We start from the raw sequence: 26,472 nt of genomic DNA, 5'->3' as shown, positions 1-26,472 counted from the left end.
TCAGCCTCATCATTCCAAAAATTACAACACTCAGACCCAAAATAAGCAAAAGTATCAAGTCATATCCTCATAGCACTTCATTCCCCCACATATGCAATTTCTCTAATACCAACTTCCTTATCATTTATCTTAGTTGAGCTTTTTATGCAGATGTGTTCAGAGTTAAAAGAAACAGAATAAAACGGACCTGGCAAAAAAGTTAGAACTAAACTGTTTAAGCACATATAGCTAGAAATTCACTTCAGGTCAATATTTTAGCTCCTTCAAAAAAACCCCAAAAAACCCAAACCCACAAGTAAAAATCAAAAAACCCAGCTCAAATGTTTCATTCACATATGTAGAATGTTCTGAGCAAGAAATTAACTTTATTTCTAGACACAGACTTTTCAGTCAGTAGAAGGGTCATGATTTAGGCAGTGTGTTCCTTAACAGTTGATAATACTTTTCTTTGTGACATTCTTATTAAAATTTTGGGATTAAATAAATTTCTAAAGTTATTAAAATATATGCTAAACACCTAAGGATCATTTATTTTATGAAAAGAAAGTAGTGATAATTTTGCAAATGTTGATACATTGTTGGTGGAATTGTGAATACATTTCCATTCTGGAAAGTGATTTGGAACTATGATCAAAAAGTTATCAAACTGTGCATACCCTTTGATCCAGCAGTGTTACTACTGGACTTATATCCCAAAGAGATCTTAAAGAAGGGAAAGGGATCTGTATGTGCAAGAATGTTTGTGGCAGCCTTTTTTTTGCTGTGGCCAGAAACTGGAAACTGAGTGACTGCCCATCATTTGGAGAATGGCTGAATAAATTGTGGTATATGAATGTTATGGAATATTATTGTTCTATAAGAAATGACCAGCAGGAGGATTTTAGAAAGGCCTGGAGAGACTTACACGAATTGATGCTGAGTGAAATGAGCAAGACCAGGAGATCATTATATGCTTCAACAATAATACTATATGAGGATATATTCTGATGGACATGGCCATCTTCAACAATGAGGTGAATCAAATCAGTTCCAATAAAGCAGTAATGAACCAAACCAGCTATACCCAGGGAAAGAACTCTGGGTAATGACTATGAACCACTACATAGAATTCCCAATCCCTCTATTTTTGTCCGCCTGCATTTTTTATTTCCTTCACAGGCTAATTGTACATTATTTCAAAGTCCAATTCTTTTTGTAGAGCAAAATGACTGTATGGCCATGTATACATATATTATATTTGACTTATACTTTAACATATTTAACATGTATTGGTCAACCTGTCATCTGGGGGAGGGGGTGGAGGGAAGGAGGGGAAAAGTTGGAATAAAAGGTTTTGCAACTGTCAATGCTGAAAAATCACCCATGCATATATCTTGTAAATTAAAAGCTATATAATAAAAACCCCCACAATTTTGCAAGTGTTTTGCTATAAATTATGTAGCACATGACCTAGAGAAATCACAATGAGGAAAAGAAGCTATGATTGTTTTAGACATATATTTGAATTGAAAGAATAAACAAATCTATTTATTTCACAGCTAGATTAACAATTTAAATTAAGTGTTTTCAGTTAAGGAATTATTTCAGTGTCTGAAGAATGTAGTAGTTGGCTCCCTGGACCTGGAGTCAAGACTACCCAAGTTAAAAAATTTTCTAAGGTCCTTACTAGTTGTATTTTTCTACCTCAGTTTCTTTATTTGTAAAAGTGTTATGCCACAGTTTCCTTTAATTGTTCAACCTCATTTTCCCTAAATTGTTCTACTTCAGTTTTCCTGAATTGTTCTGCTTCAGTCTTCTTAACGGCAACCCCTCTTCCTGACCATTAAGAATGATATAATTAGGGCTGGGAGCCCTGATCACTAACATTCCATAGAGCCATAAACTGCAGATAGCTTATCTCAGATACCTAGATGAGACCCTCTGAACCAGACAACCTGGCTCCTGGTCTTCCCAACTTATCAGAATTTATGATCCTTCCTTAGCTCCAACCTGTCAGAATTGAATGTATGGTCCATTCCTGAAAGTTTCCACTTACCAGTGCTCAACCCTTTCCAACCCTCTCCCACCCTCTCCTCTGTTTTCCTTATTGCTGAAGCCCTATAAGAATCCCTAGAATCCTTAGCTTGCTGCTGGATGCTTTGAGACACAAGTCCAATTCAGTTACTAGGGGTAACATGGATCCTGTTTTGCCCCCAGCCTAATCCCTCCTTCTAAATAAAACATTAAAAACTCTCTAATCTCTATCTTGCCTCAGTTTTGCTGGCACTACAAAAGAGATAAGAGCTCCCAAATCTTTGAGTATCAAATGCAATGTATATATAAACTCCTTGGCAAACCTTAAAACACTATATAAATGTGAGCTATTATTATTATATTATTGAATTTTGTTTAAAGACTATGTGCAAGAACATATTATATTTAAAATTCATCAAAGAATTATAGAATTTCAGACTGATATATCATCTTGAAAACCCCAAGAAAGAGAAATGACTTAACTAAAGTAACAGATGATAAAAGAATATGTACATCTTCAGAAAACAAACTAGATTCTTCAGCTTGAATTGAAAGATGTTTTAAGTTTCACAACAAAGCGATAACTACTTAACCATGATTTCCAAATGTAGGTTATCTGGAGTGAAAATTGGGAAAATAATGGTGTAGAATACATACAAGTTAGGTAAGCGCACAAGTCACTGGGCAACTACTTTCTTCTGCTGCTCTGTGATGCATGTTTCTTCAACATCTTAAATTTTTAAGGCCTTCCTTGTCACATAATTTTTGAGTTATAAACTGGCTTTTCTATGGCAAAGCACAATTATGTTTTGTAAATATTAGATAATATTGGAAGAATTTAGTTTTCATTTATGCACTATATATTATGAAAGTTTAGCTTGGAAAAGAAATACAAATAGTAAACAGAGACCAGGAAAAGTTAGAGAAAACACACATTTATAGAATAACATATAGGCAAAAAAAAAAAAAAAAAAACATTTAAAATTAATGTACACAATTACTACAAATGGCTTTATTAATACATGCAAATTTTTTCAACAATCTATAGCTAATGAAGCACACTGACATTTTAAGCAGTGATTATTTTCTTTATTCACTTTATGCTTTTTAAAAAGTTGATCTTCAAAGAAATGACTATGTTAAAAGCTTTTCAAATGTACTATTTTTTTTTTTCCCTAGAGAAAGTAATTGGGAACCTTTTCATCCTCAAAATCTCCCATCAAGCAACCAGACTTCAACCTCTTTTTGTGCTCACTCACACTTTCTTTACTAAACAAGACTTCATTTGTACAGAAAGCAGGCTTGGCAGCAATTCTCAGCACTTTGTGGACTGACAGAGCCTCTTTGGTTTTCCTCCCCAAAAAATCTTAAGAAAAATATTTTGAATATATGGAATATTTTTTAGAACAGTGGGGTCTTCATAGAAATGCTGTTTCTGACTGTCAAATTAAAAGATCTTTCTGAGTATACAGTCATAGCTCATTTCCAGCATTATCTCACAATATTTCATATACTATATCTTCCACCCAAACTGGACAGTTGGCTTCCTTATGTCATCCTACTTTGTTCTATTTCCCATCTGAATTGAGGTAAAACATTTCTTATCCACTCTATTCTCTATTTTCTTTTGTTCAGATCCTTCCCTGACTTAAAAATAGAGCTCAAGCAGTAATTTTTTCATGAAATCTTTCTTGATACTATCAAAGTGATTTCTCTCTACCCACATCAGGCAATTATGTGTGTGTGTGTGTGTAAATATCTATGTAAAATCATAGCAGATCTTTTTATAATAGTGAAGAAAGGGAAACTAAGGGAAAGTCTATTGTTTGCAGAACAGTTATGGCATTTATGAATATAATAGAATGCTGTTATGTGATAAGAAACAATGAAAGGCTAGCTGTACCAGACCTAAAATTATATTATAAAGCAATGGTCATCCCAAAGAAGAACTAGAGATCATTATTGATCACAAAATAGAACATTTTGATTATATCAAATTAAAAAGCTTTTGTGCAAACAAAAATAATGCAGACAAGATTAGAAGGGAAGCAATAAACTGGGAAAACATTTTTATAGTTAAAGGTTCTGATAAAGACCTCATTTCCAAAATATATAAAGAACTGACTAATTTATAAGAAATCAAGCCATTCTCCAATTGATAAATGGTCAAAGGATATGAACAGACATTTTTCAGATGAAGAAACAGAAACTACTTCTAGCCATATGAAAAGATGCTCCAAATCATTATTAATCAGAGAAATGCAAATTAAGACAACTCTGAGATACCACTACACACCTGTCAGATTGGCTAAGATGACAGGAAAAGATAATGCTGAATGTTGGAGGGGATATAAGAAAAATGGGATACTGATACATCTGGGGGAGGGGGAGAAGGGAGGGAGGAAGAAGCCGGAACAGAAGTGAGTGCAAGGGATAATGTTAAAAAAAAAACTACCCAGGCATGAGCTCTGTCAATAAAAAATTAAAAAGAAAAAAAAGAAAAAAGAAAAGAAGGCACCCAGTGAGGGGCTAAGAGTAGAGAAAATCCTATGGAGAGGAGGTGTTGAACAGAATTGACAAAGGGAGTTTCCTCATTAGAAGTTCCTCATACCAGTAAAATTAATATTGCAAAGGGCGAAAAAATGGAAATAATCAAAGTAGAATGTAAAACATTTGATAAATATTCAATATTTATGGTAGAGTCACCAATATAAAGTTCACTCAAAATAATAAAGGAAAGTGGTTAAAAGATTGTAAAATCTTCTGGGGAGCAAGTACCTCCCATTTTGAGACCATCAGAACTTAAAAATATAAAGAGTGAAGATTTCTATTTTTAAAAGATACTTTGCTTTAAGAAAGGATTCTTTGCTAGTTTTCTTTAACTTATTATATTGCCTCCTTCCAGATCCTCCCCTTTTCTAAATTCTCACATACCTGTCAAGGGCAATGCAATCTTCCTGACTTCTCAGGCTTCCATTCTCAGTGTCATCCTGAATGTTACCTTCTCTCAAAAGTCATACAGCCCTATCCTCTTCTAGCATCTCACCATCTCACACAGCTAGACTATTTTAATATGTTTTTCCTGCTTCAGTTTTCATCCCATTCCAATCCATCCTTTACTCAGCTGCCTAAGTGATTTTCCTAAGGTATAACTCTGACCATGCTGCCCCTTTAGTAAACTCCAATGACTCACTATTCCCTCTAACATCAAATATAAAATCCTCTATCATTTAAAATGTTTCACATCCTGGAAAGCTCTTGTAGTTTCACTCATACATTTTACTCCCTTCTGTGCATTCTGGATCCAGGAACATGGTCATTTCTGCTATTTGTCATACAAGACATTCCATCTCCCAAGTGTTTGTTTTTTAAATTAGTTACTCCCATAGCTGGAATGCGCTGTTTCCTCATCTTTGATCTTCTGGCTTCCTTCAAAGCTCAGTTGGATGCTCTTTTCTCAGGGGCAGCTAGATGGTGCAGTGAATAGAGTACTAGCTCTGAAGTCAGGAGGACCTGAGTTCAAATTTGATCTCAGATACAACACTTCCTAGCTATGTGACCCTGGGCAAGTCACTTAACCCCAATTGCATCAGGAAAAAAAAAATAAAAAAAAATAGAATGAGACTCATTAATGGCATAGACTGTGTTTTTGTCCTTTTTGTACCCCTAGTGGTTGGCACTCTTGTCTGGCACAATGTAAGTGCCTAATAATGCTTTCTGACTGACTGTTGACAGTAAGAATAGAGGTTAGAATTTCTGCTAATTATCAAAATTGTAGTACCTGTTGTATTTGACAATCTATAGCATGTATCTAATTCATATATATATCATAAGATCACAGATTTAGACCTAAATGGAGATCATGGAGTCCAAAAGCCTCATTTTACAGACCTAGAAAATTTCTGAAACAAGTTTTTATTCCACGCCTAGCACTCTATCCACTCTGCAACTTAGGTAGTTATTCCATGAAGCCAGGCTTAATTAACAATTATCTAACTGGCAATTTTCCTGAACAAAGACGTTCTTGGACTGATACTTTGTAAAAGTTATCATAAAAAAATTTTTGACCTATATTTAAAGTTTCTGACCAAAGAAGAGTTTCCTAATTACATTCCTAATTATATACTTCTTTAGAATTGAATATTCATTAACATGGTGCATTGCACAAATTCAAGCTTGATTTGTTGCTTGATGCTCAGTGTGTCCTTTTCTGTCTTCTTTTTTCAAGAGATTTTAGCAGCAATTGCTTGAAATTTTGAAAACATTAGGTTTTTCCATCTGAGCCATTTAACCAAATACATGTTCTTAGTTTGCATGAAACAACTGTTTCCTGTTTAATTTTTATAGCTATACTTTTAAGTACCATCATAAGTTATTGATGATTTCTAGTCTGCTGTATTTTGCCCTACTACCTTTTCTACTGCTTAATATGCTTATTTTTCCCAGAAGTTTCCATGTCATGTTGGAGAATCTCAGCTAAAGAGAATACTCTTTAAATACCAGCCTCGAGTTTAAATATTTATTTGCCTGTGTTCCTATTCTCCTTCTTTAGCATGGCCTTTGACAGAACAGTTGTTAGAAAATCATCCTGGGCATATTTTAATTGCACTTTGATAAGTCCTTCTGAACTTTTTAGTTCCACTTTCAAATGATCTTTCATTAGAGCTACTCAGAGTATGTAGTCTCAACCACCTAATTATAACGAATCATTATCTATCCACCCCAAAAGTTTATATATGGAATTACTGATATTTAGCTTTTTTTTCCACAATTACTTTCATTAACAGTTTGGGAGTAGGATTGTCCAGACCTGTCTGTTATTAGTAGAGGAACTTTGGGGCTGACAAGAACATAGCTTTTAAAGTATTGTAGTATTTTTACCTAGACACAAGTGTGAAGATATCGTTTAACTTAAAATGTTTGTAATCATTTAATCCAATTCAGACAGTTCCCTCAAAATTAGTTTTGGGTTTGACAAATCCCTAAATTTTAACTCATCCATTGCTCAAAATGTTAGTGCAGTTTCCAGTAAGGGGTCTCAGGTCTCAGGTCATTATGGTAACCTGTCATGGTATTCCTTTCTTTTTAATTTGAGAAATTTGAAATTTGGTTAGAACTCAGAAACCCTAACTTATTCATCTTTTTTCCCTGGTACCTAATTCAGGGTCCTGAAAGGTATAATGGTTAAATAGGTAAGGGAAAAAGGAAATGATTCTTTCTGCTAAATTCATTTTATTTACTATTCATTATCTCCTGAGGTATTAAATGTTAATTGAAAGAATATAAGCTTCTGGATATCAGGGATTATGGTTAAGCACCTAGTCTAATAGTAGGAGATTCTTAATAAGTGTTTGGTGAACTGAACTGAAATTGTGGGGTTAATGCCCTAGGAAACAATACCTCCAATTTTAGATGTTCAAAAAGTAGTTGTTGATACAAAATGAGTTCAAAAGATAAGGGGTGGATAGGTAGATTTGAGAATTACCTTTAAAAGAAATGATAACTGAATTCATAGAAGTTGATGAGATTGCTGAGCCAGAGAATATGGGGGAGAAGAATATGGAACCTTAAAGATCATTAATTTTTAATAGGTATGACCTGAAGATCCCACAAGGGAGAAAGAGTAGAAGGAAGAGAACCATCAAAGAGCAGTGTCACAAAAATATGAAGAGGAGAAAGTATCCAAGAGAAGTAGGGAATTGATAGTCAAAGGCTTAAGAGAGGTCAAAAAAAGAAGACTGGGAAAAAAAGCTATCATATCTTTTTTTTTTTATTTTTAATAGCTTTTTATTTACAAGTTATATGCATGGGTAATTTTACAGCATTGACAATTGCCAACCTTTTGTTCCAATTTTTCCCCTCCTTCCCCCCACTTCCTCCCCTAGATGGCAGGATGACCAATACATGTTAAATATATTAAAGTATAAATTAAATAAAAAATAAGTATACATGTCCAAACCGTTATTTTGCTGTACAAAAAGAATCGGACTCTGAAATATTGTACAATTAGTCTGTGAAGGAAATCAAAAAATGCAGGTGGGCAAAAGTATAGAGATTGGAAATTCAATGTAATGGTTCTTAGTCATCTCCCAGAGTTCTTTTGCTGGATGTAGCTGGTTCAGTTCATTACTGCTCCATTATAACTGAATTGGTTCATCTCATTGCTGAAGATGGGCAGGTCCATCAGAATTGATCATCACATAGTATCATTGTTGAAGTATATAGTGATCTCCTGGTCCTGTTCATTTCACTCAGCATTAGTTTGTGTAAGTCTCTTCAGATAAAAGCTATCATATCTGACATCGGAGAGAACAGTTTCAGTTGAATGATGAGGTTAGAAGTCAGAGACCAAAAGGTGGAAGAAGCAAGTGAGAAGAGAGAATATAGAGACAATTACTGTATACAGCTTTCTCAAAGAATTTGGTTGAAAAGATAATGTTGGATGACAGCTTATTGGGATGGTAGGATGTGAGTTGTTTTTGAAGAATGAGGAGATGCAGGCTCATTTACAGGCAGCAGAGAAAGAACCAATAGTGATAGTATAAAGAACCAAGAAACTAGATAGAAGAAATGGGGTAGGATGGTATCAAGGTAGACATTTACCTTGGCAGGGAGAAAGGGCCTTCATGTGAGACAGGGATGGAGAAAATAGTGGAGAAAAATATTTGAGTGCCATGAGATGAGGAAGAAAGAAAAATGAGATCTTAGTGAATGGTCTCATTTTTTCAATGAAGTATGAGGCAAGGTCCTTTGCTGATATAAAAGAAATAATGCCATTGGAGGCTTGAGGAGAGATGAAAAGATTGGAATACCCCCTGTGTGAAGACAATTGATTGGAACAGTGTTAAAGAACTATTTTGCTGCCATGAGGACTCAGTTGAGATTATGTAGTATAAATTTATAGTGGGCTGTTTCATGACTTTCCTAAACTTTATTAGGCAACAGCATGTGTATAGGAACAAAAGTGGCAGATGATGGTAGTAATTCAAAGTTGGATTTTGCCCAATATGCCTGGAAAAACGACAATATGAAAAGGGTTTAAAGTATATAGGAAAAATGCAGAGTTGAACTGATGCACCAAGGACTTGGGTAAAGAAGGAAAAAAGGCCAGTGCATTAGTGGTGGTCTGGGAAATAATCAGGGATTAAATGGACTGCAGTCATAGGGAGAATGAAGAACAGGACTGGGAGCTATAAGATCAAAGGAAAGATTACGTGATAAAATATTATTATCAGATAAAGAATATGGAAGTAGTAGACAGCAAGAAGTATTCCAACTTGCTCATTGTGACCAGGAAGGAATATAAATGAAAGTGCAACCAGTTTTGGAAAGGAAGTCAAGAGTGCAGGTTTATCAGAAGGACACCAGATTTGCAAATACTAAAAGGTGAAAGGAGGAAGAAAAGAAAAGGTTTAAGATGAAATCGGGTTCATTAATTATGGACTAAAGAGTACAGAGGAAGATGTGGAAAGATCTGGAATAAGATATTTTGGGAAAGCATTGAGAGAGATGGGAATGAGGGTGTAAAGAAAAACTGAGGATGGGGAATGGGGTTTTTTACTTCAGCAGCCAAAGACTCAGAAGGGGTGGGAGTTTGCTAATCACTGAGGAATAATTCAAAGTAGAGTATCATTGATTAAAGATGGGCCAATGGAAGGAAGAAAATGATGAGACTTTTCATGATCCTCCCTCAAGATCCAACCTTGTAGCTGATAGTAATGTCGTTTCTTGTCAATTAGGGATGCCTGTTTCACAGTAGGCAAAACCAAGTTAATGTATGTATTAGCCTTGATTCCAAATTCTCCCTCACTCCACATATCTGATCAGTTGCCAAAACTTTCCATTTCTACCATAAGATAGTTTAGACAACATCTTCTAAGAAGTCTTTCCCGATCCACTCAATTGTTAATGTCTTCCCTTTCAAACTAGCTTGTATTTAACTACTTTGTATGTATTTGTCTATTGTAAAATTTGTATGTTAACTACTTTATATTTCTATTTTTAATCACTATCTTTGTGATATTTATAAATTAAAATATATTTGCTGTCCCCCTCCAGTAGAATACAAACTCCTTGAAAGTAAGGATTATTTCATTTTTTGCATACTTGATGATTAAGGATTGACTGAAGGAAGTCTCTATGAACAGAAGGAACTGGGGAAGGCCTCTTGGAGGAGATGACATTTGTAATGGGCTTCAAAAGATGGGTTAGTGCAATAGAATGGATATTGTTCAAAGAGTCAGAGAGTCTATATTCAGATTCTGCCTCTTATGCTTACTGCTCTGATTAAGGACAAATTCCTTAACTTCCATCTGTAAAAAAGAGTAAGTTGGACAATATGGTTCCTAGGACAGTTTCAACTTTATATTTATGATACATATTTCCAAAATGATGGTACCTGACTCCATGGAATGAATGGAGAATTGAAAGAAAAACAAAACAAAATAAAGTCTACAAAGCTAGTCATTTAAACAATTTTATCTTCTCTAAGAAATATGTGGTTCATTCATTGGAAATGGTTTTGTGTTCAAAATACATTTCAAAAACCATGAAGGTTTGAAGTAGTATTTTTTTTCAACTTTTTGTTGTGTTTTAATTATTTTGTTAAATATTCTCAAATTACATTTTAATCTGGGCCATGATCCACAGATGTTATATTGACAATCAACCAATCAACCTTTATTAAACTGTTAGAATGTTACAGGAACTATGCTAAGCACTAGATACACAAAGATGACAGTACCTGAATTTAAAATGCTCACAATTTAATGGACACTTCTGGATTAGAAGAATTTTGAGCTCTAAATTTATGATTCTATGATTAATTTTTGTCATACTGGCTCTATTTGGTACTTTGAAGCAGGATTTTAAAGTTTTATAATTATACCTAAGTAGTAACAGTACCTAATCACAAATATTTTAAATAGTACCTGATACTTTAAAAAGTATGTTATTATTTTAAAAGTTATTGCTCTAGTCCTATATGTAAATTTGAAATATTCTTGAAGTTTTCAAGTTTTATATTTGTTTTGATGTTTCAGAGGATGAATTATTTCTCAAAAAAAAAATCACAAAATTATTCTTTTATTAGTTCCTGAAATCCAAGAGAAAGTTTTTAAATCTCATACTCAAATGTACAAAATTCTATATAATCTCTACAAATATTAAAACAAAACAAAATAAAAATAATCCTACTTTAATCAGCCCAAAAGCTGACCCAAAGTTCACAGGATAAAATACAAATTCCTTACCATGATCTTCCTGGCTTTCCATGGTGTGACTTCATCTACCTTTGCAGCACTGCTTCACAGTTCTGTTGTTAGCACACTTTAGTTTCTACCCAGAGGAGGCTACTTGAAGTTCCATGATTCACCTTGTCTTCTCCCTGTTTCTGCATTCACACAGACATACTAACCTCCAACAATACCTACTGAACTCCTCATAATTTTAGACCCAGAATGGATGTTATTATTTCTACAACCCCATCTCTAATCATCTTGGCTAAATACTTCCCTTCTCAAATCTCCTGAGATTTCCTAAATTGGTTTAAAATTGTCAAGGCATGCCTCCTACTGTCCTATGAGATTATCAACTTCACAAAGGTAAAGACTGTGTTACTTTTCATCTTTGCACATTCAGTGCCTATAATGATTCTCTGAACACAGATAGCACTTAGTAAATTCTTAAATGAAGTTTTAAGTAGTATGATGTAAGAAAATCTTTGTGTGGGGGGGAAAGATCAAGTCACCATTTACCAAGCATAAAGTTAATTTCCAATTTCCAAAAAGTTTCATTTAGCTGGTTGTCCCCCCACAATAATGTTAATCATTAAAATGTTTCAAAAATCTAGTTGCAAGTCAAGCTCTTCCATGCAGCAGACGATGGCTTGCTAATTGATCAGATTTATCTTTAAATAATGCTGAGAGAAGGTATAATGAGAGAAGAGTTGAGATGTATATTCATATATATTCATATATTCATACTCTTTTAGATATGACCAAACTTGGGACTAAGTTGTGGTACTTGGTTGTACATATCGAGAGTGGATATTAAAAAGAAACAGTGACAGTAGTTCATGATTTGGGAAAGTCAGTACCCTAGGCAGCTCTGAAAGAATGTAAGTTTTAATTCTGAATTGATAGAGGGAATTTTTCACAGAAGCTGAAATTACACATTCATTACACATCAATGAAATCATAGGTCCAAATCAAAAAAAGTACTATGTCACTAGGATGAGGATACCATCTCCTCACTCATTCTAAGTCAAGTTCAGATGAATAGGCCTGGAGGATCATTAAATAATTTGGTTTCTGTTTGTACAATTTCAATAACATATAATAATAAATATTTATATTTCCATGTTGTTTTTTTTCACAAGGAACCTCTGAGGTATCTAACAGTACTATTAGAATAACCAAGTCTAGGGTTTTCTTTAATTTCAGCTAACAGATATACAATATTGATACTTTTTTGAACAAACTACTTCCCTTCTCCCTACACTACTCTTTAATATAATTATATAATAATAATTTAAAAAGTAAGATAAATTAAACTCTAATTTAATTAAACTCTAATGTATTATGACAAAAGTTGAAGTATTTTCTTTAAAAAAAAAAAAAGACTTGTCCTTCATTTCTAACATTACTTAACAAACCATGGGATACATTATTTAAATTTGTTTTCTTCTGACAACTCTTTTTTTCTGGGTAGCAAATCTATATAATCACAGTATAACTCAAAACCAAAAGGACAGTTGCCAAGCCACATGATTGTAACTGTAATCATTTAACTAATTTCTCTAACCCCTTTTTTTTTTCTGAACAGTGGGGACCAAAATAAAAACAGGAAAAATTTCACAAGTACAGAACTTACTAAATACAGGACAGTCTTTTTTTTTAAGTTTCTGGAAGGGAGATTATTAAAACAATTTTATAGAGACTGGTTTATTGATTGATCTGTTTTAAGAGACAATTGGAGCCAGAAAAATCTGCAGCTACTGATAAAAAAAAGTTTTAGGAGACAAATATGAGTTCTATTACCTTGGAAACTGTATTTAATTTTCAAATTATCTTTGCATTATAAAGTTGTCTACCTAATCAATAAATAAGGAATTACTTTTAGAAAAAAACCTTTATGGTTACTTTTTTGCATTAGTCTAAATGGAAAAATCAAGAGATGTTACAGACTTAGAAAATCCCTAAAGAACAGAAAATTAAAGAGTCAAATAGGATGAAAAAATTGAAGTCAGCGAATTTTCTGTCATCTGTACACACTATCTAACATTACAGAATAAACTAGTAATATTCCCAATTCAAGTATGGTCAGTTGCAATACTGGCACTGGGAAAGGAGCTGCTTAATGTAAAATGTGAGTAATATGAGAAGACAGATTCATTTTGAAAAACCATCCAACTTTCCCTAGACAGTCTTCATCTTTAATTTATTTAGTAGATAATTTTGCAACTGTAACTTCATCATCTCTCATGATTTCAAAAGGACAAAGATATAAATGAGACCCTATCCATCAGAGAAGACAGGAAGAATAATTTACATTCTTCATACAAATAGCCCCAAATGGCTGGAAAAGCAACAAGAGCTTTCTGAAGGTATCTATCAAACAAAGACAATTTAATGCAATAGATTATGTGATAAAGATATGTCCACAAAAGATAAGTCAAATATATGAAAATTTTTGCTTTCATTGGATATAAAACATAAGGAATTTTTTTTAGGAACTCTTATTTCTATCTCAAACAGTTTAAGAATCACTGACTAATTAGTACTTCACTAAATGACGTGATTAAAGGGGACATAAGAGTTTAATTAATGTCCATATGGGGCAAGCCAAAGTTCTTCTTTGGCTTCATGGCCACAGAGGACATCCTAAGACTCATTGAGCTGTTGCATAAATACACATAACTGTTGGTCTTTTTTCTCAAGAATATTCCATCTTTCCAAATACATGCAAAAATAGCTTTCAACATTCATTTCTGCAAGACTGCATTCCAAACTTCCTCTCCTTCCCACTCCCTGTCTTCAAGACAGCAAGCAATCCAATACAGGCTACACATGCACAATACCACTAAACACATTTCCATAATTTGTCAGGCCATGAAGAAAAATCAGACCAAAAGGGAAAAACAAAACAAAAAAACAAAACAAAACAAAACAAAATAAAGCAAAACCACAAGAAAGAAAAAGCAAACAAGCAAACAAACAGAAAAAGGTGAAAACACCATGCCTCGATCCCAGCTTAGTCTCCATCATTCTCTCTCTGGGTACTGATTGCATCTTCCATCCCAAGTCATTTGGAATTGTCTTGGATCACTATATTGCTGAGAAGAGCTAAGTCTATCATTGATGATCATCAGATAATCTTTTTGTTGCTGTGTACAATGATCTCCTAGTTCTGCTCACTTCATTTAGCATCAGTTTATGTAAGTCTCTCCAAGCCTCTCTGAAATCATCCTCCTGACATTTCTTTTAGAACAATAATATTCCATGACACTAATATACCATAACTTATTCAGCCATTCTCCAAATGATGGGCATCTACTCAGTTTCCAATTCTTTGTTATTACAAAAAGAGCTGCTACAAATGTTTTTGCACAAATGGGTCCCTTCCCCTCCTTTTGGATCTAAGAGTCTATTCTTGAAGAGTGCTCTCTCTTCTGAATTCCTGAAGCACTTTGGATATGCTGCCTTTTACTATGATCTCTTTATGTGTATGTCCTATCTCCCTAACTAGATTGATTGTGATTCCTTTGAGGGTGACACCTTTCAATTCCTAGGGGCCAGAATGTAATAGTGAATGTGTTCAAATAGCTGATGAAGAAGAAAATAAATACAGATACATCAGTGCAAATCTAATTCCAGAGGACTCAAAAGAAAGAGACTCAAAGCACATGACCTTTTGAAGGTGGGTTAAGGTCAACTGTCTTTGAGGTTTCAGTTTATAACACTTTAGGGCTGCTTAATCATCAGATTCCCAATGAAATCATTCTATGCACAGGAGCAGGTAAATCAACTCAGAAGTTTCCTTCCTGACACCATATAATTGTTGCACAAAGACAAAGATTTAAGTATAAGTTTTTATTCAGTTATTTTAAAAATATTGCTTGATAATTTCCAGAAACTTTAAAAGATCATGCTGATTAGGAAAGTACTGTTTAGTTAAAGTTCAGAGTGTTCCCTCCTGTGAGAGCAGTTACCACAGATGCAAATGGATTTGTTCTCTGATTTTAAGTTTCTATAAATTTACAAACAATTCTCTTATAATAGGTAATATGATTTGCAAAATGCTCAATTAGCTCTCTCAGAATTATTCTTTGGTGGTAAGTGAAATGGACCATTAAAGCTTAAACCAAAGAAAAGGTTGCTTCAAGGAATTAATTCTATTTACAGGGTATGTCCAGGATTATCAAAACTTATCTAGAGCTGCTTCTGAACTGTTTTTATTTTCCATTTGTGCCTGAGCTTTTGATAATCTACATTAGTAATTAATGCAATACCTTGGCAATGTCAATTTCTTAAACCAAAAATGGATCAAATTAACCTTGGTCAGAAAACTTGTTAATTCAAATGCTTTTAGCTCTCACTTGTCTGAAAATTCAGATGAAGTGACTATACTAGTTTTCAGTAGAAGAGGTTATTATATTAACAGGTTTTTCCAATGATCTCCTAACATACTATACCTTCCAAATGTGTGACCTGGATTTTTCTATCAAATTACCTCTTTTCTTCTCTATTTTGAAGCACTTTACTATTTTTTTAAAGAGCTGCCATCTCTCAGTTGCTCTCTTAAAGGATTATATTACCCTGGGAAAGGGGGAAGGAAGTGAGCAGAGAGGTTTTTCAGTTCGTGCAACCCTTAAAAAGCACCAAAGCTGCCTGATGAGAGGCTCCTGGCAAGCAGGGGCTGCAGCAGCTGTTCTGATGCTGACCATCCCCCACCCACCACCCCAGAACACTCAGCTCATCTGGAGGGAGGATCAATGCTACCTTTTCTGTTGTAGCACTTCTTCCAGAGCATCCTGCTTATCTTGCAGCAGCTGCTGGAGGTGCTTCATCTCTCGCTCGTACTGATAAATCTTCTCAGCAAAGTCTTCCTCTTGCTTGGTCATTTTGTGATTGAAGTCTCCCAGTTTCACAGCGGCTTTCTTTTTATACATCTGGGAAAATGAATGGCCATGGAGAAAGTGAGTTTAGTAGCATGGAGGATCACTTCCAAAGTCATGGTTTTCTTCCGTGAAGACTTTTTATCTATAGCTCATCCATGCTGATATCAAGATTCAATTAGGTAGGTTTGCATTTTTTAATATTGATTAGACTGGCTTTTAGGTAAGTTATGTGGAATATATATCCATCTCTCCAAAGGATAAACTTGTTATAACATTTCTTTTTTTGAAAACAAAAAGATTTAACAGAATACAAAAGAAGTTCAGTTTAAAAGAGAAAGAAAAAACCATATCCTTATCTTTCATCCAAAAATCTAATCTGAATATAACCTTGATCCAAAAATGAAGGAACAAAATGCCCTATATTTATATCTATATAAAACATAGCCATACATTTGATATTATAATTATACGATTATATATCATTACATATATAATATATATGGATCCACTTTCATTCTTATAACTAGCATGGGACAAACAATAGAGGAACAAATTTGACTTTAATTTCAAATAAATACTAGTAAGCTCTGGTGTATCTATATCAAAACTGAGTTTTTTCAAAATGAAAAAATCTTTTCTGGGAAGAAAAAAAGCTATTTAAAATAGGTCATAGGGAAACCTGTTACAAAAGGGTAATTTCTCATAACTTATCCAGATAGTAATTTGACAGGGGAAAGATGGATTATGATATTGCATGACTATTACTTCAAAGCATATTTTAATAAAATAAAAGTAATTATTTTCTTGAAAACAAATGAAACTTCCTATCATTTCTTTAAAAGAGGGTAAAAGATGTGACCGGTATTTTATTTAATAAACAAAATCTTAAAAAGTGAACTCAAGAGTATGAAGCTATCAGAGTTTTTACTATTTAAATGTGTTACTCCATTGATTTCCTTTCATAAAACTGAACTTTTGCTAGACACGCTTTTATGATTCTTTAATTACATTACTAAAGGCTCAAATAATCATTTTTCTTTTTTAAAAAATTAATTAATTTTTTAATACGCACTGCTTTAGGAATCATGTTGGAAGAGGGGAAAAAAAAACAGAAAAAAAAGAAATGAAGATAGCATGTTTTAATTTACATTCAATCTCCATTGTTCTTTTTCTGGATGCAGATGGCATTTTCTGTCCCAAGTCTATTGGGATTGCCTTGGAATCATTAAGTTTTTCAAACTTGAAAATGTTCTCTTTTCAGAGGAATCTTCAAATAATTTTTATGTATAATTCTTATAAAATTCAACTATTCAGCCTATGTTTATATGAACAAGGATGAACAAATTTGTCAGTTTCCAATATGATAAAATGTTTCCTATTATTTTTTCTAGTGGAAGCAATCATATAGAAGAAATAAGAGATATGCTGTCTGGGAGAGGTGGTGGGGGAAAGGGAAGGAAAAAATAATTAGACAAGGATTTGCAAAGGTGAATGTTGAAAATTATGCATATGTTTTGAAAAGAAAAAGATTTAATAAAAAAAAAAAGAAACAAGACATCAAAGAAAATACTGAATTAAGAATTTAAGTTTTGCTATGAAGCAGGAACATATTCCAGGCAGTGTATTTCATAACAATTACTGTGCGGCTAAGAGAGTAAAATCATTCTGCCTTCAGTGCTGTCATATAATTCTACCTGAGACATGCTGTGTAGCATGCTGCTCTCTCTGCTGGCTTATGGCTCAATTATATTATTTCATATAAATTAAAAGCTCTTTCAGAAGACTATGTTTCAGTTACCTTTCTAACTGGAAGTTTGCCTTTACATTTGCCCATTAAAACCTATTCATAATTTTCTTAGCCTATTTAGTTCTTATTCACCAGAATCAGTGACTTTCCTAATTTTTTTTGATATTATGTAGATATGAATGGAACAAGTGATATCTTCATTAATTATCCTTCATTCTCACCAAATTATAAGCCTCTGTTTTATTTTTAGTTTTAAATTTTTTTTGCTGAAGCAATTGGAGTTTAGTGACTTGCTCAGGATCACGCAGCTAGGAAGTGTTAAGTGTCTGAGGCCAGATTTGAACTTAGGTCCTCTTGATGTCAGAGCTGGTCCTCTATCCACTGCACCACCTCACTGCCCCTTCCTCTACCTTTTTTTTTTTTTTTTGAAGCCCACACTAAAGTGAATACTTCTTTTACATTTTGTACCAGATATCATTTCACAACACTGACAAAATATCTTTGATCCAGATCAGAAGTGTACCTAAAATAATATCATAATTCTATGATGATAACCTTCAGCTCTTGAAATTTAACTCCAAGGCCAAAGAAAGAAAGTCTGGAAAAAATCAGTAAAAATCATCAAATCCTCACTGGGACAGTAACAAATTCTACTTCCTTAATATTTAAAAAATACTATTTTTACCAAACTGAAGTCAAAATCTCTAAGTTCCTTTATCCGATTAATACACATTGCATGTTTTACTATACAGTTTCTATTTCAGTAGACTGAGGGTAAGGGCAGGGGAGAAGATACAATAATAAAAAGAGTAGGTCATATTTTATTTTGGGCTACCAAGGTCAGCAGCAACAAATAGATATTTAAATTATCCTTTGAAGACCTTGGGAAATGTTTTGAAAATAGGTATAGTGACAAGATGTATATTCTGTCTGACAACCAGCCTAATTCAGTCAAGAGAAATTCATCACTAGGCTGACTTTTTTTTTAGCCATACGAATTCTAGCAGAAGGCAAGTTCCCTTAGGAGAAAAGGCTGTTTTCATTTTTGTCTTCACATACTTAATGCCTGGTACATATTAGGCACTTAGTAAATGCCTGTTGATTTTAATTTAATTGTCAAAAGTTAAATTACAGAGAAGTTAAAAACTGTTTGAAAGGAGGAAATATCCACAGTAACAAAACTACAGATCTCTTAAGTAGAAAAGTACTATGATGTGTAAACATAGTGTTGCTCTCTTCTTGCCATGCAGACACTTATTTTGTTTTTTTTCAATGGTTTACCATATGTTAAACTCCTTGAAGACATAAATGATATCTTCCTTATTCCCATAGTTTCCTGAGAGTCTTGTACCTGTACCCAAAGAGCTGTAATCTCTCAAGCATGTGGCTACTCTCTTCAAAGATGCCCATCAAAACCTATTCATAATTTTCTTAGCCTATTTAATTTTATTCACCAGAATCAATATATTTCTTAATTTTACATAGATATCAATGGAACAAGTGATCTCTTTATACTCCCTCATTCTCACTGAATTATAAGCCCTTATCTTTTTTTAAAGCCTATAATAAAGTGAATCTTTCTTTGTTTTAGACTTTGTACTAGACATCATTTAACAATAGTGCAAAATATCTTTGAGCAAATGTCTCTGATTTACGCTTTGTTTGAAAATATAATCAGAAAGTTGTCTAATCAGATGCTATTTCTACTGTTAATCTTTTTCCTGAATTATGTAAGATTTTGGCACACATGCATAGAAAATATCTTTTTTGGAGGACAACTTTTAAGAATGCTCATTCTCCTTACACATTCAACCAGTTATCAAGTCTTGTCAATTTTTACATCTTTCACTTTCGTTTTTCCTCCTCCAGATACACAGTCATCACTTTAGTTTATTTAGGCCCTCACTATTTCTCATCTGGACTACTGCAATAGCTTTTTTTTTTTTTTTTTAATTGCTGAGGCAATTGGGGGTAAGTGGCTTGCCGAGGGTCACACAGCGAGGAAGTATTAAGTGTCTGAGGTCAAATTTGAACTCAGGTCCCCCTGACTTCAGGGCTGGTGCTCTATATAGTGCCTATCTAGCTGCCTCCAATAGCCTTTTTTTTTTTTTTTTTTAACAATAAAACTTTCTTATTTTTAATTCCAAAGTTTCTCCTTCCCTTCACCTTCTTCTCTATCTCTTGAGAAGACAAGAAATAAGATACCCATTATACATATGAAATCACACAAATATATATCTACATTAGCCATGTTACAAAAAAAAAAAAAAAACATGAAGAAAAATAAAATGAAAAAAATCCTTTAATCACACTCAGAATTCATCAGTTTTCTCTCTGGAGGTGGATAGCATTTTTCATCATGAGTCCTTTACAATTATCATGAATAATTGTACTGATCAGGAGAGCTTTTTCTTAATTCATTATCATTGCAATTCCTTTACATCTTCTCAGGTTTTTCAGAAACTATCCTCTTTATAATTTCTTTTTAATACAATAGTATTCCATTACAATCATACACCACCAACTTGTTGAGTAGCTTCCCAACTGAAGGGAATCAACTCAGTTTTAAATTCTTTGCCAACCATCAAAAAAGCTGTTATATTTTTGTACATATGGATCGTTTTTCTTTTTCTTTCATTTCCTTAAGTGTATAGCATAGTATTTCCTTCCCTAGTAGTAGCATTGGTAAGTCACAGTTTTATAGATTTTTGGGAATATTTCCAAATTTTTCTCCAAAGTGATTGCACTAGCTCAGCTCCATAAACAGCACATTAGTGTACCTATTTTTCCACATAAAGCATTTGTCATTTTCTTATTGTCATGTTTGTCAATCTGATAAATGAGGTGGTACCTCAGAGTAATTTTAATTTGCCTTTTTTTTAAATTAGTAATTTAGAGCATTTTTATATGACTTACTGGTAGTTTTGATTTCTTCTTCTGAAAATTGTTCATATCCTTTGATCATTTATCTATTGAGGATATTAAACTAAACCTAAAACTATAAAACTAAGAACCATTGTTCTCTACATATTTGAAAAATTAGACTTCTACCTGAGAAACTTGCTGTAAAAATATTCCCCCAGTTTGCTACTTTACTTTTAATTTTAGCTGCACTGGTTTTGTTGCAATAGCGTTCTAATTTGGGGTCTAATACCTTACTCTTTTTTAGCCTTGCTTTGCTCACATATAATATTATACGTCACTTATCTATTTACAGGTTGTCTCCCATGCTGGAAATGCACTTTCTCCTTTTAAAAAATCTCTTCTATCTTTCAAAACTAAAGTTTAAATACTGTTTTCTACATGAAACCGTCAGAATACTGTCCTTTCAATAAATCTAAGAACAGGTATTTATTGTCATATACTGGGCACTATTCTAATTGCTACAAAGACAATCATAAAAATCCCTGCCTTTAAGAAGCAATTTGTATCTATATTTGTATGTATTAAACATATATATAAGCAGATAAAAGGTAAGTTGGGATGAGAGACAAGCTCTTACCAGCTGAGGAAGGGGAGTGAAGATCAGGAAAAACTTCATGCAAAAGGTAGCTCTTGCAATGAGTCTCAAAAGAAAACAGGGTTTCAGAAGGGAAGATATGAGAAGGAAGAGAATCCTAGGCATGGGGGATAGTCACTGCAAAAGGCAGGGAAATAGTCATATATGAAGAACTGCAAGTCAATTTGGCTGGACTACTGAGAGCAAGGCAAGGAATGATTTGTATAAAGATTGAAAAAGAAGGATGGGAACAGATTATGAAGAGCTGTAAATGCCAAACAGAAGAGTTTATATTTGGTAGTATTGTTAAGTAGTGAAAAGGGTTATCAAGAGACTGAAAATAGGTCTTTAGGAAAGATAAGTGCTTTAGGAAAATAACTTTTGAAGCCAGAGGGAGAGACCTAAGGCAGAAAGCCCAATGAGAAGGTTAGTGCTAGTACAAGTAGGTGAGAGTCAATAAGGGTCTGAACTAGGATGATGGCTATGTGAGTGGGGAGAAGGCACAAACAAGATTTGCCAACTGATTGGATATGTAAAGTGAGGGAAAGGAAAGAGTTGAATAAAGAGACTTGCCACCAAATTGATTTAACTAGGGTGACTAGAAAGTCTGGGTATTCCCCTTGACAGAAATAGAGAAGGTACAAAAAGGAGAGGATTTACAGGGAAAGATAATAAGTTCTGTTTAAAATTTCTTTTGAGTATTAAAAAAAAAAAGACTCCAGTGATCTTTTCTTCCTTTTGGGGGGCATTACTATCCATAATTTCACTACCCATTCTTCCCAAATTTGTTTTGTAACAAATAAACATAATCAAGCAAAAACAAATCCACACAGTAACTATGTTCAAAAATTTGTTTCACTTTCGATTTCAGGTGGGGGGAGAGGGTAGCATGGATCAACCTCAATCCTTGGGATTTGTGTCTGATTTTTGCATTGGCTGTTGTTTTTCTTTACTGTGCTAACCAAGTTACAGCCATGTATATTGGTTTCCTGGTTCTACTCATTTCACTCTTCATCAGTTTATATAATCTTACCAGGTTTCTCTGAATTGTTCCTTTTTTGTCATTTCTTACAAAGATACAAGTAAAGGAACCATATTTCTAAAAATATTAAAAATTGTACTTTTTTTTTTTTTTACTGGAAACTAAACAAGAATCTATCAATTGTGGAACAGTTAAGCTGGTTATAGAAAATGAATATGATTGTGTATAATAGTTTTACTATGTCAGAGGGAGTTTCTGGAATACAGTTCATATTGCACATACATTTATATTGGTAGGTGGACTTATTAGTTATTTTGAATAGAATTTTTTCTTTTATCTGTTATTGAGGTGTTTTGATGGCATGCAAAAGTTAATGATTTATGTGTCTTTACATCTTATTTTACTAAAGTTACTGTTTTAATTTATTGGGCTATAACCTTTAGAGTTATTGAAGTAGACCATTATATCACTTAAAAGTGTAATGATTGTTTCCTTTTTACTTATGTTTATTCCATCGATTTATTTTTCTTTTCATTGCTATACCAACAAATAAAAGTGGTAGCAATGGAATTCTTGCTTTATCCTGGAAGTTAATGGAAAGATCTCTAGTTTTTTTCACCCTGTAAGATAATGCTTGCTCTTAGTTTTAAATTGACATTATTTTACATATTAAGGGAACATCCATTTATTTCTTTACTTTCTAGAAATGAGTATCGTACTTAAAATTTTTTCTGCATCTATTGATATAATTATGCAATATTTATTGTTTTTGTTATTATTATGGTCTATAATCTAATATGGCTAATTATCATAGTTCATAAATTTCATAAATTGAATTAATCATGCATTGCTGGTAACATACTCATAGGCTTCTCCATTTAAGCTCTTCAAATTTAACCCCATTTTAATATAAAGCAACTGAGGATTCAGTTTAGTTACTATGTATTTCAAAATCTTTAAGTTCAAATAAAGTTCAAATACTAATGGAAAAAAGAATGAGATTTATATATATGAACTTCTTAGTCATTCACCATCAGTGAATCACTGCTACCTTGTACAGAGGCTGAGGTTACCTTTCCCTTTCCTAACAGGCCACTAGAGAGAAAAGGGAGCCTGCCCAGAAGTGCAATGAAAAGATCGCTGGCTCTCTCATCACATGACATGATTTCAAAACCCACCTCTGATGCTCTCTGGCTATGTCATTTTGGGCAAAGCTCCTAACTTTCATGGGCTTCAGTATTCCTACTTGTTGAAATGAGGAAATTGGACCAGCTGGCCTCTACAGTATTTGACAGCTCTGCATTTATGATCCTATGGCTAGATTCAATTACATACATCTTTAAGCATCTTCCTGGTTTAAAATTCTATAAAAATAGTACAGTTCAATCTAGCAGTCATATCTTGAAAAGGAAATGAGGAGTCATTATGAGTTATCATATGTGCTACTGCAGCTAAAAAGCATAATAAAAGCTGGCCATTAACTAGATGAGTTTAAAAAAAAAATAAAACAGCATCATTACCCTGTTATTGCATAAAATTCATATTCCCTTTGTACCCGATTCAGAGGCTGCAGGTGTGGCACTGCAGAAAAACAAACATCAAAAAAAAATGGAGAAGAAAAACTAGGAAGATTCTGGAGACAAAGAAACAACCAAATATGAATATGAAAAATATTAGGACTCAGACTAAGTGGTTCAGACTAGGAGTATGAGTAAGTTCAAGAAAGATTTTGATGGTAAATTATTATGAAAAAGTAGATTTTTTTTTGGTCTCTATCCCTATTCAAATCTTTAATTTTTTTCTTTTTTGTTTTTGTTGCTTTGGAGGCAATTGGGGTTAAGTGACTTGCCCAGGGTCACTTGGCTAGTAAGTGTCTGAAGTAGAATTTGAACTCAAAACTTCCTGACCCAGGGCCAGCACTCTATCCATTAGACAGACCAGCAAGCTGCCCCTGATGTTGATATCATTAAATCCAAACATTTTCATATCATGCTACAGTGGAAAGAGCGTTGGACTTTTGATTCTGAAATTCCCAAATTCAACTCCTTCCTGAGACACTTTAATCATTATGGGCAAACCCCTTTAACCTCCCTCAAAATATGTTTTAGAGAGGTTGTGGGAATCAGAAAAAAAAAAAACAGATTTCCTTCATCTCATTACACCATGATCTGGAAATTCAAATGCCTGGAAATAGCACTTTGCTTTTAAATAATATATATTAAATATAACTGATGCTGTCTGAGATATCTAGTAATCTTTCCTACTCAGATCCACAAAGTTCTGGCTCCTTACAATCAAAGTAAAGATAACAAGTGAGACAAAAACCTGGATGATTAGGGTAAAAAATTTTTTTGACTATATTTCTAAAGTCTCTTAGCAGAATCCCTTCATTCCAGGTCAGATAATGTGATGGCTGTCATTCCTATTTTTAAAAATATTTCTTATATAGAATTTTCTATAACCTACATGGAAGTTGCTCGAGTGACTTAACAATAATTGTTGCTATGCCAAGTGGGACTTTGTCTTGTTTTATTAAATCTGAACTGTCTTACTCATCTGCCCTGATTTAACTGGAATCATGCTCTGAGAATTGCTTCAATAAAGTCTAACCACCTTAGTAAGTAAAGGTTCAAAGCCTATGCCTGTTCTGGACTGGACATGTGATCCAGTTGTGATCTAATGTGCACAGAATACACAGAAAATGATATTTCCATAAGTTAAAAACTGAAAGTAACAATAACATAAAAGCAGTAAGAATTATTATAGACCTACAGTTTAAACAAAATTTTTTGATGCCCAAGTCACTAAAAACATACATTTCAAGTAATTTTCATGCTGAAGAAATTTTTCAGCATTTATTTACACATTATATGACATGATTCATATAATTATTTGTGTCCACCATTATATTACACTATTTACCAAGATAAGGTCCAAATGGATACATGAGTTAAACAGAAAAGAAGATATTACAAGAACATTTGAAGAACATGGAATAAATTACCTAACAGACTTTACAGAGAGGTGAACAATTTATGATTACAATCTAGATATGGAGAGCAATGTGAGACAGAAGTAAAATGGATAATTTTGATTACATTAAGTTAAAAAGGGTTTGTACAAATAAAACCAACACAGCCAAGATCAGAAGGAAAGTGGAAAACTAGGGGAAAAAATTGTATAGACAATTCCTCAGATAAAGATCTCATAGCTCAAATATATAAAGAATTTTGTTAAATTTATAAGAATAAAATTGCATTTAACATACTCTAACATATTTAACATGTATTTGTCTACTTGCCATCTAGGGGAGGGGGTAGGGGAAGGAGGAGAAAAGTTGGAACAGAAGATTTTACAAGGGTCAATGTTGGAAAAATTACCCATGCATATGTTTTTTTATTTACAAGATATAATAATTTAAAAAAAAAGAATATGTCATTTCACAATTCAAAAATGAAAAACTGCCTGTTTATATCCTTTGACCAATGAAAAAATCAAAACAATTTATAATCATACAACAAATGCTTTAAATAATTAGAGAAATGCAAATCAAAAAAACATTGAGATATCAGTTTACACCGATTAGATTAGCTAAAATAACAGAAGGGAAAAATGACAAATGTTGTGGAGAGGATGTAGTGGGATCTTAATTCATTGTGAGCTGATCTAACCATTTTGAAGAGCAATCTGGAATTATATCCAAAGAGTTATTAAATGCTCTATTCCCTTTGACCCAGCAATACCACCATTAGACCTGTTTCCCAAGATAATTAAAGGAACAGTTCATTAGGGAATAAGTTCATTAACTTATATGTTCTAAAATATTTGTGGCAGCTCTTGTGATGGCAAAGGATTGGAAATTATGGAGATGACTGTCAATTGGGAAACAGCTAAACAAATTGTGTTCTATGTTCATGATGGAATATTACTCTGCTATAAGAAATGGTAAGCTGGAAGATTTTAGAAAAACATGAAAAGACTTGCAGGAAATAACGAAGAGCAAAATAAGCAGAATCAAGAGAATGTTGTATATAGTAACTGCAACATTGTTTTAAGAATAACTTTGAGCAACCAAGTCATTCTTTTATAAATATCTAAGTTCTATGAAAGAA

At 33.3% G+C, this 26,472-nt stretch overlaps 1 protein-coding gene across 1 annotated transcript in view; it reads right to left on the bottom strand.

Moving 5' to 3' along the window:
* Positions 1–26,472, bottom strand: part of CEP89 (centrosomal protein 89) — a 142,814-nt gene that overhangs the window by 5,238 nt on the left and 111,104 nt on the right. The window contains exon 18 of the mRNA XM_031954380.1: positions 16,014–16,183. Within this exon, the coding sequence (XP_031810240.1) occupies positions 16,014–16,183 (170 nt within the window). The remainder of the gene's footprint in view (positions 1–16,013; positions 16,184–26,472) is intronic.

This window comes from Sarcophilus harrisii, chromosome 2 (genome assembly GCF_902635505.1).
Source record: "Sarcophilus harrisii chromosome 2, mSarHar1.11, whole genome shotgun sequence".
In the NCBI taxonomy this organism is placed as follows: domain Eukaryota; kingdom Metazoa; phylum Chordata; class Mammalia; order Dasyuromorphia; family Dasyuridae; genus Sarcophilus; species Sarcophilus harrisii.
This window is presented reverse-complemented; position numbering and strand designations above follow the sequence as displayed.